The sequence below is a fragment of the Jaculus jaculus genome, chromosome 11 (genome assembly GCF_020740685.1).
Source record: "Jaculus jaculus isolate mJacJac1 chromosome 11, mJacJac1.mat.Y.cur, whole genome shotgun sequence".
Classification (NCBI taxonomy): Eukaryota; Metazoa; Chordata; class Mammalia; order Rodentia; family Dipodidae; genus Jaculus; species Jaculus jaculus.
In genome coordinates, this window is record NC_059112.1 from 95,296,061 (window position 1) to 95,313,105 (window position 17,045).

Below are 17,045 nucleotides of genomic sequence, written 5' to 3' on the forward strand. Positions count from 1 at the left end.
GCATTTATGCTGATTCCTCCAGAACTGGCTTTGCGTGACTCAGTGCTGTCAAGAACTTGACACAATCCAACTAAGTAGGACCTAAGGGATTACAATGTAGACAAACATACTTTCGGTTATACTTGCGTGCAATGAACTTAAAAAGTGATTTAAAGGATTCCCACCAGACTTGAGAAGCATCACTTCACAAGAATCGGGCTTTAATACTAAAGCTCAAAAGGCGAAATAATCGGCAACTCAAAGTCCGGAGTTCTACTGCTTCATGACAATACTACCATGATGACATTCTTAGATTTTTTGTTGGTTTATTTTATTTTATGTTGTTTATTCTTATTTATTTGATAGCGAGAGAGAGAGAGAGAGAGAAGAGAGAGAGAGAATGGGTGCGCCAGGGCCTCCAGCCACTGCAAATGAACTCCAGACACATGTGCCCCCTTGTGCATCTGGCTAACATGGGTCCTGGGGAAATCAAGCCTTGAACCAGGGTCCTTAGGCTTTACAGGCAAGCACTTAACTGTGAAGGCATCTCTCCAGCCCCCCCCCCTTTTTTTTGAGGTAGGGTCTCACTGTGGTCCAGGCTGACCTGGAATTCACTATGTAGTCTCAGGGTGGCCTCGAAGTCAGGTTGATCCTCCTACCTCTGCCTCCTGAGTGCTGGGATTAAAGGCGTGTGCCACCATGCCTGGCTGATGACATTCTTTAGTAGCATTTACTCCTTTAATTCCAGGACCTCTGGAAGACTAATATTTTTAAACACAATTTCTGAAGTCAATGAGAATATTTTCTTTTAAGAACAGATACTACACTTGATCTTAGCCAAAAGAGCAAGAAGTGATCCTTTGAAGAAGTGATTCTTTGAAGACTTCAGGAATGTACGCTATGACTCGATCACCAAGTGACCACTAGGCTCACTTTCCACACATGTTTACATTAAAACACTTTGAACTTACCTTAAAATGCTTATATGTGCGCTTACGATAATCACTCCACTCCACAAAAAAATGCAGGCTTCGGAAAAACATGAACAAGTCTCTTCTTTCTTCAGCTCTGTAAGAATAAGATTCCATGATTAGTAAGTGTCACTAATAATACACCCAATCTATCTTTTTTTTTCTCATTTTTCTTTTTCATATGTCCTTTAGTAACACTAAAAAAGTACTTGAGGACTGGGAGATGACTCAACAGTTAAGAGCTCATGCCATTCACCCACGAGGGCCTCTTTGTCTGGAGACCAAGTTTGACTCTCCAGAATCCATGTAAAAAGTTGGGCATAGGGCTGGAGAGATGGCTTAGCGGTTAAGCGCTTGCCTATGAAGCCTAAGGACCCCGGTTCGAGGCTCGGTTCCCCAGGTCCCACGTTAGCCAGATGCACAAGGGGGCGCACGCGTCTGGAGTTCGTTTGCAGAGGCTGGAAGCCCTGGCGCGCCCATTCTCTCTCTCTCCCTCTATCTGTCTTTCTCTCTGTGTCTGTCGCTCTCAAATAAATAAATAAAAAATGAACAAAAAAAATATTAAAAAAAAAAGTTGGGCATAGCCATGCATATTTGCAGCTCCAATTCACAGGGCAAGAAAAGGAAGAGGACCAGAGAAGACATAAGGAACAAGTTTTTGCTTACTGTTGGAGATAAGCTGTTCTCATTTCAAGCTCTCATTTCAGATCTTGCATTAGTTACTTTGTGTTTGTTTTAAGGTGCTGGGGATGGAGGGTCTTGGGTATGCCACGCAAGTGCTTCACCATTAAGCTACATCCTCAGTCCTATGTTAGCTGCTCTGTTGCATGGCCAAATACCTGACAGAAACAACTTGTAGTTGGAAGGGCTTATTTTGCTTACAGTTCCAGACAATTCTGTTCATAAATGCTTTATACCAAGTTTTTGGCCATATGTCACCAGAGCAGACCAAGAAACTTATGGTTTAATGTGTAGAGAGTTTATGATGTGTGCTTAGCACACATGAATTGCTAAATCCAATCATCAGCACCAGAAAAGAAAAAAATGGAAAGCAATTTATATAATCCAAATGAAGGAAGTGAAGCAGAACAGAACAAACACAAAGGGAAGCCACATAAAACAAAGCAACTGAATAGGTGAATTAAAAACAGCAACATGAGCATGTATTTTACTACAACACTGGATAGTAAAGTTTTCTTTCTTTCTTTCTTTTTTTTTTTTAAGAACTGGCACGCGCCAGGGCTTCCAGCCACTGCAATTGAACTTCAAACGCATGGGCCACCTTGCATACATGTGAAACGTTGCATGCTTGCATCACTGTGCATCTGGCTTATGTGGGGCCTGGAGAGTCAAGCATGAGTTCTCAGGCTTCGCAGGCACGTGCCTTAACCATTAAGCCATCTCTCCAGCCCTGGATACTAAATGTTTAGCTTGGTGTGATATCTATAATAATATTTTTTTCATTTATGAGTTAACAAGTTATTACCAAAGAATACAGGCCTATAAAGAGCATCTGTTTCTTTAATACAGCTTAAAAAACAGAAAAGAGTTTTTCTTTATTTTCCATCGAATAAGTAAGCAAAAGCTAAGCTCTTCATGATGTGATGAAGGATGGAGCCAAAAAAAAAAAAAAAAAAAAAAAAATCTTAAAAGCTATAACAAAGCTGGGTGTGGCTGCTCACAGGGAGTTCAATGCCAGCCTGAGGCTAAAGAATGAGTTCCTGGTCAGCCTAGGCTAGAGTGAGACCCTGCCTAAAAATTAAAAAATAAAAAGCCATAATTACCCAAGTTCATACACATGCACACAAACATGATGAGAGGAACATATTGTTTTATAAAGAATTTTAAAAACAAAGTAATTCACAATTCATTTACATTTGTATTTTCACAGAGTACTATCATTATAGCATGTATAGTTTTCAATCATATATAGAAATTGTGTGTTGGCTCTTATAACTGTAAGATTGATTGCATTTATCTATTTTTTTCCTAAGAAAAGTCCAAACTTGAGCAAATGTAAAACAGATGTTATGAATTTCTTTCACAAAATGCTGGCACTGACACATTTCAATTTCAACTAAAGTACAGAAAACCAGAATGACTGCAAATGTCTCCTTCTTAATTATAAAGCAAAACATAAAGAGAAATTTGGAATTAAAAGCTCCAAAATGCTATTCTAAAATGAATTCCTAGTCTAAAATTAGATCATTACTAGAAATTAATTCACTAAAATATAACCATTCACTCTCATACATTGTTGGTTTTGAAAGGCAGTATCATCACATTGGAACTCAGTTTGGCACTTATTCTAAACTTAAACAGACTAAACATATCCTTATCCAGTTCTGGTTTTTTACTCTAAAGGAAAGGCAACTTTTATTCACATGAAAACCTGCACTAGAGGTAGAAGGATTGCCATGAGTTCAAGCCTACCATGAGACTACATAGTGAATTCCAGCCTGGACTAGAGTGAAACTCTACCCCCTCAAAAAAACAAAAACAAAATCCATGCACTCAATATTTAGAGAACATATATGTAAGCATGTGCAAACATACAACATATGCTCCCTACTAACTAGAGATATATTCCAAGACCCTCAGTACATGCCTAAAACCACAAATATCAAATGCTACATATGCAATGTGCTACACTATACACACATAGATAGCTGTGATTAAGTTCAATGTATTAATTACACACACTAAGCAACTTATAGTAATTAATGATAAATAGAAAAATTACAATACACTGCAATAAAAGCTTGCTCATGTGAATAATGTGAATATAATATCTCTTGAGTCAAGACAAATTCACGTTATATACTTTAACAATATCCTATATATATAATTGTAAAACGCTACATTCACCAAAACCTGACAATAACACAAATATGCTTTGGTGAATGAGTAGATAAACCTTGGAACAACTAATATAGTGAAATATTACTCAGAAATTAAGAGAATGAAGCATATTTTGCCAGGGGTTAAGGGTTGCAGAGTATGGGGGACTAAGGAGATAACTCAGTGAGGTGCCTGCATTGCAAGCTTGGGGACCTGAGTTCAATCCCCAATAACTATGTAAAATACCATGAACGTCGGCAAGCACCTGTCATCACAGGACTAGAGAGGCGGACGCAGGAAGATATAGAGGACACACCGGTCAGCTAGTCTAGCTTAATTGGTGAGCTCTAGGCCAATGGAGATAGATGGCATTGCTTTTTTAAAATGTTTATTAGAGCCGGGCATGGTGGCACACGCCTTTAATCCCAGCACTTGGGAGGCAGAGGTAGGAGGATCACCGTGAGTTCGAGGCCACCCTGAGACTACATAGTTAATTCCAGGTCAGCCTGGACCAAAGTGAAACCCTACCTCGAAAAACCAAAAAAAAAAAAAAAAAAAAAAGTGTTTATTAGTATTATTTATTCACTTGAGAGAGAGACATGGAGAGAGAATAGACACACCAGGGCTTCCGGCCACTGCAAATGAACTCCAGACACATATGCCACCTTGTGCATATGGGTCCTGGGGAACAGAACCTGGGTCCTTTGGCTTTGAAGGCAAGTGCCTTAACCAATAAGCCATCTCTCCAGCCCCAAAAATGGCATTTCTAAGGATGATACCTGAGGTTGTCCTCTAACCTCCACACATCACATCCACACAGACACATGTACACCTACAAATATTTATACATACATACACACATACATATACATACAATTTAAACAAGAGTTAAACTATATGACTATGAAAAGACAGTTTAAAGATTTTGTGTGTATATGTGCTAATGCAACAATTCCATCTTAACTTTGAGACAGGGTTTCACAACATATCCATAGAAAGTCCAATATTTATGATTCTCCTGTTCAAGCCTCCCAAGTTCCAAGATTCTAGGCATACACCACGATGTCTAGAATTTTTAATACTTATTTGAGAGGAGGAGAGAGAGAGGAAGAAAGAGAATGAAAAAGAAACAAGACAATAGCAAGGGTCTCCTGCCACTGCAAAAGAACTCCTGACACACGTACCACTCTGTACATCTAGCTTTATGTGGGTACTGGGGAATCGAATCCAGGACATCAGGCTTCACAAGACAGTTCCTTTAGGTGCAAAACCATCTCTCCAGCCCAGAACAATGATTAAACATGATGGAAGAAGAGTGAACACACATATAGAAAAGTGCACATATTGTAAGCATATGATTTGCTAAATTGCCAGGTACTGGTTTTACAGATACATTCTAATACTTTCCGGCAATTTAACAAATCATATACTTAGGATCTGTGTGCTCTTCTGTATGTGTATGATGTTTCAGAGTTTTTGTGTGTATGTGTGTGAGGTGATTTGATTCAGGTGTCCCCCACAGACTGAGGTATTCTGACGGCCATGTCCCCAGCTGATGGCAATTTGGGAATTAAACCCTCCTAGAAGCCCTGGTGGACCCATTCTCTCTCTCTCTCTCTCTCTCTCAAATAAAAATTTAAAAAAATTTATTTAAAAAATAAACTGGCCAGGTGTGGTGGCACACACCTTTAATCCCAGCACTCGGGAGGCAGAGGTAGGAGGATCACCTAGAGTTCGAGGCCACCCTGAGACTCCATAGTGAATTCCAGGTCAGCCTGGGCTAGAGTGAGGCCCTACCTCGAAAAAAAAACAAAAAACAAACAAACAAACAAAAACTGTACTTTGCACCAGGCTGGGTGTTAAGGATAAAACAGTGAAGAACAAGGCATAACCCCTGCCCCCAGGAAAGGGAAGACACACTTTATACAAGATTAAAACAAACTCACCAGGCGTGGTGGCACACACCTTTAATCCCATCACTTGTGAGGCAGAGGTAGGAGGATTGCCATGAATTCAAGGCTACCCTGAGACTACATAGTGAATTCCAGTTCACCCTGGGCTAGAGTGAAACCATACCTCAAAAAAAAAAAACAAAACAAAAAACTCAAGTTACTGAGGGAAAATTAAAGATACACAGAAGGACGGAGGAAACTAAACAAGTCCTGTAGAAGCCAGGGAATTTGGTGTTAATGTCCATACAGGACAGGAGATAAGATCACAGACCTGTGTGACGTGGAGACTTGGAGACACTCCATCCACTTACACTTGCATGCTCCTAACATTATAAATGCGGTGGAAGGTGCAATTAAAAACAAACAAACGAAAAACCCTCCATGCTTCAGGGTAAAGAATGAACAAGAAAGCTCTATTATACCTGAACCATAAGTGGCACAAAAACTAACAAAAAACCCTTGTGCCAGGCATAGTGGTGCACACCTTTAATCCCAGTACCCAGGAGGCAGAGATAGGAGGATTGTCATGAGTTCAAGACCGCCCCTGAGACTACATAATGAATTCCAGGTCAGCCTGGGCTACAGTGAAACCTTACCTCAAAAAAACAAAACAAACGAACAAACAAAAAAAATGCACAATGGGAAAAGTTAAAGAAATTTTGAAAACTTTTACATTAAAAATAGACCATATGATGTTGGTAATTTGAAAATATTATTAATCTGTAAGATATTTTACCATATGATATAGATCATTTTGTTAAAGGTGTTCTGGGGGTAGGGAGATGGTTTAGTAGTTAAAGGCGCTTACTTCCAAAGCATGACAGCCAGGGTTCAATTCCCCATCACCTATGTAAAGGCAGATACTTAAAAGTGGCACATACATCTAGCACTCATTTGCAGCAGATTAACAAATAATCTTTTAAAAATTAAACATGGCATCATAAGGATAAATAATTTTTAAAAAAAAATTAGTAAAACAACTTACCTAGACGCAAATTCACTTAATTCTGAACAGTCAGTGGGTTCCAGTATTATGTTGAGGTCAGTAATTACAGAAGATAATTTTCCATTAGTCTAAAAAAAAATTTATAAGTTTATAAACTAACTTTAAAATATATATTACATAATATTTATATTAACTAGAAACAGAGAGACTATATGGGCATGCCAGGGCCTTTAGCCATTGCAAACAAACTCCAGGTACACGTGCCACTTTGTGCTTTTGGCCTTATGTGGCTACTGGGGAATCAAACCCAGGCCAGTAGGCTTTGCAAGCAAGCATCTTTAAATACTGACCCTTCTCCCCAGCCCTGGACTTTGGAGATACTTTTAAAATATGTAAATAATATAAAATAAACAAGAAATTAAAAAGTATTGGCTATTTGTTAATAGCATAAAATAGATCCTTATCATATACTGATAACCACAATGAACACCAATTGAATAACATAAGGTGAATATTGAAGTCATAGATACTATAGGGAATGAGGTATAAGAAAACTTTCTGGGCTGGAGAGATGGCTTTAGCAGTTAAGGCACATGCCTGCAAAGCCTAAGGACCCCAGTTCGATTCTCCAGATCTCACATAAACCAGATGCATATGGTGACGCATGTGCCTGGAGTTCGTTTGCAGTGGCTACAGGCCCTGGCACATCCATTCTTACTCTCTCTCCCCCACCCCTCTGTCTCTAATAAGTAAATAAATGAAAACAAATCTCGCCAGGTGTGGTGGCACACGCCTTTAATCCCAGCACTTGGGAGGCAGAGGTAGCAGAATCACAAAGAGTTCAAGACACCCTGAGACTACATAGTGAATCCCAGGTCAGCCTGGGCTTAGAGTGAGATCCTACCTCAAAAAAAGAAAAGAAAAGAAAAAGAAAAAAATTAGTAAATATAATTACACAAAAACTCTGTTTAGGTAAATATCACTTTATAATGTAAGCAAAGCCAGAAAAATATTTAATACAAAGATGACAAAGAACAAAGAAAAAGGCAAAAGACAAACAAAATTAAGAATTACAAAACAATTTACAAGATAGCAATTTACACGTGGCAAGGTATACGTAAATTAAACAATTAAGAGGGCTAAGGGAATGACTCAGTGGTTAAAAATCCCTACTTACAAAAATTGCCCACCTTGGGCTGGAGAGATGGTTTAGCGGTTAAGCGCTTGCCTGTGAAGCCTAAGGACACCGGTTCAAGACTCTATTCTCCAGGACCCACATTAGCCAGATGCACAAGGGGGCACACGTGTCTGGAGTTCGTTTGCAGTGGCTGGAGGCCCTGGCGTGCCCATTCTCTCTCTCTGTCTCCCTCTTCTCTGTCTGTTGCTCCCAAATAAAAAAATTTTTAAAAAAACTGCCAACCTCAAAGCCGGGCGTGGTGGCACATGCCTTTAATCCCAGCACTTGGAGGCAGAGGTAGGAGGATCACCGTGAGTTCAAGGCCACCCTGAGACTCCTTAGTGAATTCCAGGTCAGCTTGGGCTACAGTGAGACCCTACCTCAAAACAACAACAACAACAAAAACCCGCCAACCTGGGTTCAATTTCCTAGCTACCCTTTAAATCAAGAGGGTTGACCTAGATAATATGTAAAGTGATTTTGTTTCTAATGTTTTCCATATCTGATTTAAGGTCACTTTTTCCAAATATCATATTAATAAAATTTTATTATGTACAAAATTTACTCTTTAGGTTTTCTAACAGTTAAACATCTCCCTCTAGTGGAAAGTTTGATTTTTAGAAATCAAAAGAAGCTCTGCCTCTTTCTTTTTCTTTATTTATTTTAGTTTTTCAAGGTAGGGTCTCACCCTGGCCCAGGCAGACCTGGAATTCACTGTGGAGTCCCAAGGCGACCCTCCTACCTCTTTCTGCCTTGTCACCACACCCGGCCCTGAGTCTTTACTTTTATCAGTCTCAACAGTGAAGATATGCACAATACATAAAAAGATAAAATAATTTCAGAAGCTGAACTGACACTCTCAGTAAGACTTTACATGTATACTCCCTTTGACCTGCCAATCCTATTAAATATATATATTATTTCTAATGCTTTCATAGCTAACTGTGGGGTGCACCTGGAAATGGTGTAACTTGCCCAAGACCACTCAACACCTGTGTCCTTGATAAATGAAAATGCCAAATTGTATTACATTCTGTTCAACAGGCACTTGGGATTGCCTTTTCTTGCAGTTTCTGATCACTTTGGCAATACTGAAAGGTGGTACTGAGGTGAGTGAAAGCTAAGAGCTCTGTCATCAGAGAAGGGTCTAGATATCTCATACCTCATCCTCAGACTTCCCAGGCCAGTGATAGTGACTGACTATATCAGTGGCAAAGAGAAGCAAAACCTCAAAACCTAGATACCTGGACCTCACCTATGGATTTATACACACACACACATATATATAGGGTATCTTGCTGACACTCAAGAACGCAAGGTCCCAATGCCCTCACTGACTCCCATCATACACAAAACGAATTTGGGGCTAGTTCTATGACTAAATATATTGACAATAACGATCAGAAATCCTAGCACCAGCTGGGTGTCGTGGCACATGCCTTTAATCCCAGCATTTGGAAAGCAGAGGTAGGAGGACTGCCGAGAATTTGAGGATACCCTGAGATTACATACTGATTCCAGGTCAGCCTGGGACAGAGTAAAACCCTACCTCAAAAAACTAAACAAAAAAAAAAAAAAAAGAAAGAAAAGAGAGAGAGAGAAAGAGAGAGAGAGAAATCCTAGCACCTGACCCGAGTATTTGAGCAGCTTATCCTGCACACACTTTATTCATCAGCAAAGAAACTACCGAGATTCAGCAGTGACTGCTCTCATAACCTGAGGATCATCATCCACCTCCCTATAATAAAGCAACTATAGCCTCAGCAACAACACTGCCATATACAGTTGACGAGGTACTTATTAATTTTTTAATAGTACAAATGTGCTATTAGAGTCCTGGTTTGTGCACTCCTCCTTGGCACAACCACTGCTTGAGGCTGGGTGTGGGAACTGTTTATCTCAAAAAAAGAAATATCTGTTATTGCAACATATTCCTTAAGTTACCTGAGTTTCCAGAATTTGAAATTCGAGTTGAAATGTAATCATGCTGCAATTTCCTGATAATCTGTGTCTCTGTAGAACTTTCTTTGTAGCTGTAAGTTACAAAATCAAATAGTTTATTTGCAAAGAATATTTTTTCTTTAAATACTTATTATTTAATACTATGTAAACATCTTTAACACACTGTAGATATATGAAAGTATATTTTAGTCATTGCTTTCAAAAATTCCGGACGACTATGTATCAAATTGATCAGCCTTACAATATGCAATTACTGACAATTTATACTTTCTACTTCTTAATTATATCAACACTTAAGAAATAGAAAAACACTGAAACAACCCTAGATAAGTTTGAATCATGTTAACTGTTAAATTTTTTTTTCATTAGAATAATATGTTGAACTTTGTAACTGGAACATGGTTCCTGAGGTGTACCTGACTCTTCAATAATAACATAAACCAGGCACATTCCAGCCAGGATGAAGTCACTTTTGTCCTAGCCTTTAAATACTCCCCTTATCGAACCCAAATTTCAAAGATCCACTCCTCTGTTAGTAAGTCTGTGCAACTGTGGTAGTTATGTCTCTTCTCTTTCTTTGATATCACGGGGTAGTCTTCATCCATTAAAAGCAAGCCGTTTCAGGGCTGGAGAGATGGCTTAGTGGTTAAGCACTTGCCTGTGAAGCCTAAGGACCCCGGTTTGAGGCTTGATTCCCCATGACCCACGTTAGCCAGATGCACAAGGGGGCGCACGCGTCTGGAGTTCATTTGCAGTGGCTGGAGGCCCTGGCACACCCATTCTCTCTCTCTCTCTCTCTATCTGCCTCTTTCTTTGTCTGTCGCTCTCAAATAAATAAAAATGAACAAAAATAATTTAAAAAAAGAACAAGCTGTTTCAAAACATTGTTAAAGACAGAAAATAGATCCCAATTGTTTACCTTTACTGCCCCCAAAACACTAAGTTTAGTAACAAATGATATTTTGAAGTATAGCACACACACATTTAAGTGCATAAAAGCTGTATTCTTAAGTATATAGCTCTATTATTTCTTTACGGATGTGTCCACCCATATAGCCAGCACTCAGTTCAAGACAGCAAAAATTTGACAGTGCCTCATAAGGTTCCCTCTTGTCCTTTTCCAGGCTATTCCTTATTCCCCAGGAGGTAAGGCCTGTTCTGACTTCATATAGGCATACAATTTTCCTGATTAAATTATTTTCTGGCCAGGCGTGGTGGCGCATGCCTTTAATCCCAGCACTCAGGAGGCAGAGGTAGGAGGATTGCCATGAATTTGAGGTCATCCTGAGACTCCATAGTGAATTCCAGGTCAGCCGGGGATAGAGTGAGACCCTACCTCAAAAAAAACCAAAAAAGCTGGGCGTGGTGGCGCAAGCCTTTAATCCCAGCACTTGGGAGGCAGAGGTAGGAGGACTGCCATGAGTTCAAGGCCACCCTGAGATGACCAGAGTGAAACCCTACCTTGAAAAACCAAAAAAAAAAAGAAAAAAAAATTATTTTCTGGAAGGGCAGAATTGTATGTACAAGGGTAAATAGGAAAGGTAAGAATGACTTCGTTTTGGGAACAGGAAAGCAATGGATGAATTAGGTAGTGTACAGACAAGTAGAACTGACCTCACAGGTCCAGGAAAACTGAGACCTAATGCAACAAAGAGGAAAGCTCAGAAGCAAGCCCATTTACGCAGTAGAATACCAGAAAGCCATTCTGAATTGGTAGTACCAAATTACAGGCCATGGCTATTTGTTTTCATCATATATGCATTTCTAAACAATATAGTGACAGTTTTCTATGATTTTGCTGTGTTTATTCTGTTTGTCATTCACTGAAGTTTAAAGATTTACATTCAACACAATTTAGAAAATAATATATATAGAAGGTAGAAAAGATGTATTTGTGTGTATGTATAAACACAAGTACATACATATATGTTTTTGTTTTGTTTTGAAACAAAGAACAGAGTCTTGCTACATAGCTGAGGTTGACCTCAAATTCATTATATAGCCTAGCATGGCCTTGAGCTTTCAAATCCATGTGCTTCATCTTCTCAAGTCCTAAGATTTCAGGCACGTACCCCCATGCCCAGCAGAGTAAGACCTCTAGAGAATGGGCGTGCCAAGGCCTCTAGCCTCTGCAAAAGAACTCCAGATGCATAAGACACCTTGTGCAACTGACTTTATGTGGGTACTGGGGAATCAAACTCAGGTCGTTAGGCTTTATGGGCAAGCACCTTATTTGTTGAGCCATCTCTCCAGCTCTATGCAGTTATTTTTAACATGATTTTAGAACTAGTTAAAACATAAAAAGAGAGTGAGGTATGGCTCAATAGCAGATGATTTACCTAGCATATTCACTGCCCTGAGTTTGATCCCCAGCACTGCAAGATAATAAAATACAAATACGTATTAAAACTTTAAAAAAAAATCTTGTATTAGAAAAAAAAAAACTTGTATTTGGGCTGGAGGGATGGCTTGCGCATCTGGTTTACATGGGTCTTAGAGAATTGAACCTGGGTCCTTTGGCTTTAAAGGCAAGTGCCTTAACTGCTAAGCCATCCCTCCAGCCCTCTTATATTTTTATTACTTTGTAGTTATTGAACTTTGGACTCTAAACTCACTACTTAATTTGTGAACTAAGTCAAAATAGAGACTATTAATGAAAATCTGAAAGAAATGGATGATCTCCTTGATTTATATGACCTACCTAAATTAAATCAAAATGAGATTAATCACTTAAATTGACCTATAACAAACATGGAGATCCAAACAGTTATCAATAATCTCCCAACTAAAAAAAGCCCATGCCCAGATGGATTCACTGCTGAATTTTACCAGACCTTTAAGGAAGAGCTAACACCATTGCTTCTTAAGCTTTTCCAGGAAATAGAAAAAGAAGGAATTCTACAATAGAGAATGTCAATTCCAAATAAATCCTACAGGTTCTGCTGATTCTCCTATAGAGTGGCAGGACTCAAGTCATCATTAGGAGAGAATTTTAAAAAGTGTCATCTTTGGGCTGGAGAGATGGCTTAGCGGTTAAGGGCTTGCCTGTGAAGCCTAAGGACCCCAGTTCGAGGCTCGATTCCCCAGGACCCACATTAGCCAGATGCACAAGGGGCACACGTGTCTGGAGTTTGTTTACAGTGGCTTGAGGCCCTGGCGCACCCATTCTATCTATCTGCCTTTTTCTTTCTCTGTCACTCTCAAAACAAATAAATAAAGTCATCTTAAACTGCAAGGATATCCATTAAACATCACAATAAAACATGCCAAAAGAGAAGCCATGTTGTCAAAATGCCCTCTTAACTCACCCAGACATCTCAAATCCACCCTTTGCTGACCTTCTATACCCCATTTTTACAAAAACAGATACATTTTTTTTTTATTAAACAAGAGAAAGTAGACAGGTACTTGTTGGTAAATGCTAACTGTCCATTCTCTGAGCCCGATTTACAGAGAAAGGAGGAAAGAAGCTAGAATCTATGCACTACTACACAGGGCCAGCACCCTCCAGCTTCTGTCAGAGTGAATGGAGAGCAGATTTTTCTTTTTTCCCCACAGAGCAAGGTGGTGGTGTTGAAGGGTTAAAAATGAATTTAGAACAATTTTTTAAAATAGCTTATTTTCCTGTTGTATTCTGATCAGGATATTTTCCCCCAAATAAGTTGAGAACCATGATGTTGAGAAAAACAGACCTCAAACATAGGACTACTGAGCATGACAGGTTGTGGGGAGAAAAGATTGCAACTTGCTCCTAGGGACTGGAGAAAATTTTAAAAATAAATAATAAAAGATTGGAAAAAAAAATAGAGACTATTAAAAAGAATCACCATGAGAAGTAAAAGGACTTTCAAAAGAAATGTTTTAAAAGTGTTTAGAATAGCTGAGTGTGGTGGCACACACCTTTAATCTCAGAATTTAGGAGGGGGTAGGAGGATCACTGTTTGAGGCCACCCTGAGACTACAGAGAGTGTTTCCGGTCAGCCTAAATGAGACCTTACCTTGAACTCCCCCCCCCCCAAAAAAATGCTTGAAACAATAAAAGTGTAAATATATTAAAGCATAATTTCTTTCAACATTACTATTTTGAAAAAAAACAAATGATTTGCTGGCTTCTAAAATATAATTAGTGCTCCATAGACACTGTGTCTGCACAATTATATCTTTTGAAAGAAATAAGGATTTCAAATCATTCTTTATCTTTCCAATAGCACCTGGCCAAATGAGTGGATGACAATAGCTCACCGAACATACACACTGAGTCAAACTGTTGGGTTCTCAATTTGCTCAACAGGTCAATTAAAAAAAAAAAAACAAAAAATGCCAGGCGTGGTGACGCACGCCTTTAATCCCAGCACTCGGGAGGCAGAGGTAGGAGGATCGCCATGAGTTCGAGGCCACCCTGAGACTACATAGTGAATTCCAGGTCAGCCTGCGCCAGAGTGAGACCCTACCTCGAAAAACAAACAAACAAACAAAAAAGCTGTCAAAATACAGTAGCATAGGACTGGAGAGATGGCTTAGCAGCTGCTTGCCTGAAAAGCCTAAGGATCCAGGGTTTTAAAAAATATTTTTATTTTTATTTATTTATTTGAGAGAGGGAAAGAGGTAGAATGAGAGACAGAGGGAGAGGGAGAGAGAGAGAATGGGCATTCCAGGGCCTCCAGCCACTGCAAACGAACTCCAGATGCATGCACCTGGCTTATATGGTACTGGGGAATTGAACCAAGGGCCTCTGGCTTTGCAGGCAAGCACCTTAACTGCTAAGCCATCTCTTCAGCCCCAGGATCCAGGCTTGGTTCTCCAGGTCCCACGTAAGCCAGATGCATAAGGTGGTGCATGTGTCTAGAGTTCATTTGCAATGGCTGGAGGCCCTGGTATACCCATCCTCTCCTTCCTTCCCTTCCTCCCTCCCTTCCTCCCTCCCTCTCTAATAAATAAAAATAATATTTAAAAATACAGTAGTCTAAATGCCATTTATTAAAATTTTTTTATTTTTATTCATTTATTTGACAGAGAAAGAGGGAGGGAGAGAGAGAGAGAGAGAATTAATGAATATGGATGCACCAGGGCCACTGCAAATGAACTCCAGATGCTTGCACCCCCTTGTGTATCGGGCTAATGTGGATCCTGGGGAATCAAATCTGAGTTCTTTGGCTTTGCAGGCAAGCACCTTAACCGCTAAGCTATCCCTCCAGCCCCATAAATGCCACTGATTAACAATGCTATATCATGTGGCTTTAGAAACAACTAGTTACTTTAATCCCTTTTTTCTGTTTTTCACTAAACAAAGTATGATATATGAAAATAAAATCTTTTGAAATTTTTATTTATTTGTAAGCAGAGAGAGAATGAGCATGCCAGCACTCTGGAGGCAAAGGTAGGAAGATTGCCAGAAATATGAGGCCAGCCTGGGGCTACAGCGTGAGTTCCAGGTCAGCCTGGGCTAGTATGAGACCTTACTTTGATAAAACAAAAACAAAACACCTACATAACTTACTTCTTGCAAAAGGTTCAGCTGCTGAACCATACAGATAAGACAGCTTTTGTGTGAATGAATGCATGGTGAAATTTGTAAAATAAACCCAGTGCCATGGTAGCACACACCTGTAATACCACCACATAGGAGGTTTAGGCAGGAGGCCAGCCTGAGCTACACAGCAAAGCACAAAAATAAATAAAGCAACAAATAAATAAATAAATAAAAGAGAAGAAAATAAAAATAACGGTACAGTTGTGACCTCTGATCACATATCACTATGACCCGTCTTTGAAGCTACTTAATGATGTTGTGTTTTGTTCATTAATATTTACCTTATGCAACTTTTTTGAAAAATTATTTTTGAGAGACAGACAGACAGTATGGGTGCACCAGGGCCTCCTGCAACTAAAAACAAACTCCAGATGCATGTGCTGCTCTGTGCATCTTGCTTTATGTGGGTACTGGGGATTCAAGCCTCCAGGTCTTGTAACCAACAGCCTTTAACTGCTGAGCCATCTTTCCAGCCCACCTTATACAACTTTTAAGAGAGTATTAACATGATGGGCAAAAGACATCTGACTGGGCTGGAGAGATGGCTTAGTGGTTAAGGTGCTTGTCTATGAAGCCTAAGGATCCAGGTTCAAGCCTCCAGGTCCCATGTAAGCCAGAAGCACAAGGTGGTACATGTGTCTGGAGTTCATTTGCAGTTGGTGGAGGCCCTGGCATGCCCATGCTTTCCTTCTCTCTCAATCTAATAAATAAATAAAAATAAATCTTAAAAAAAAGACATCTGACTGAACAGGTTTATTACAACTACATTTTCTAGCAATAAACTTGTAGAATTTTAATTCAGCATTATGACATTCAATTTCCTATGTATATTAGATGAGCTTCAAAACCATGCTTACAAGGCTAGAGAGATGGCTTAGCAGTTAAGGTGCTTGCCTCTGAAGCCTAAGGACCCAGATAAGCCAGAGATGCACATGGGAACACATGCATCTGGAGTTCGTTTGCAGTGGCTGGAGGCCCTGGCATGCCCATTCTCTGAGTGTTGTTCTGTATTTAGTAAAAAATAAAAATAAATCAGAAAAAAAACATGCTTACCCTCGTCTGTCATCTCAGTGTTTGTTACGTCTTCTATCTTCTTGGAATAATTTCTTATATTGATACCAGTAAGTTTACTTAGAAATGAAAGCTCTGATTTTAAATATTCAAGCTGACCTCTCAGATCTTTTGAAGATTCCAATCCTTCAGAATTTGATTGATATATTTCTTGAAATAATCTTCTAAAAAGGAAATATCATAATTACTTACTCCAACAACTCATAAGTGTTTCACTTACTACCCCAATTTTCTTCAAACCATTCTCATTTTGTTCCTGCTAATCTTTTCCCATTGAAGTTACATAAGGCTGTCACTGACTTTCTTGCTTGGCAGCCAAGGAAGCATTGTTAGGCTTGAGGTCCTCCAGACAAAACAGCAGACTAGAAGCTGCCTCGGTCTTAGCTTGTGAAGAAAACACAGACTACTCAACAGGGAGCCAGAGGAGGAGGGGAGAAGGAAGAGAGGTGTGGGGAGACTTCAGATGTGTGGGGGCACTTCAGAAGTCCATAGTGACAATGGGAAAGCACAGAGAAACCAAAGGAAGCCAACCAGGCTGAACACAGCCCCAGCCCGTAGCTCCCTGACACACTTCAGAAGCAGCAGCTCATCTAAAGGACAAGCCCAATGGCCCTGG

At 39.6% G+C, this 17,045-nt stretch overlaps 1 protein-coding gene and 1 pseudogene across 1 annotated transcript in view; both read right to left on the reverse strand.

Moving 5' to 3' along the window:
• Positions 1 to 17,045, reverse strand: part of LOC101606926 (centromere protein P) — a 227,992-nt gene that overhangs the window by 205,432 nt on the left and 5,515 nt on the right. Inside the window, exons 2-5 of the mRNA XM_045130337.1 lie at positions 16,412 to 16,593; positions 9,811 to 9,899; positions 6,729 to 6,817; positions 951 to 1,047 (exon numbers count right to left, since the gene is read on the reverse strand). Of these exons, the coding sequence (XP_044986272.1) occupies positions 951 to 1,047; positions 6,729 to 6,817; positions 9,811 to 9,899; positions 16,412 to 16,593 (457 nt within the window). The remainder of the gene's footprint in view (positions 1 to 950; positions 1,048 to 6,728; positions 6,818 to 9,810; positions 9,900 to 16,411; positions 16,594 to 17,045) is intronic.
• Positions 736 to 836, reverse strand: LOC123453507 (annotated as a pseudogene).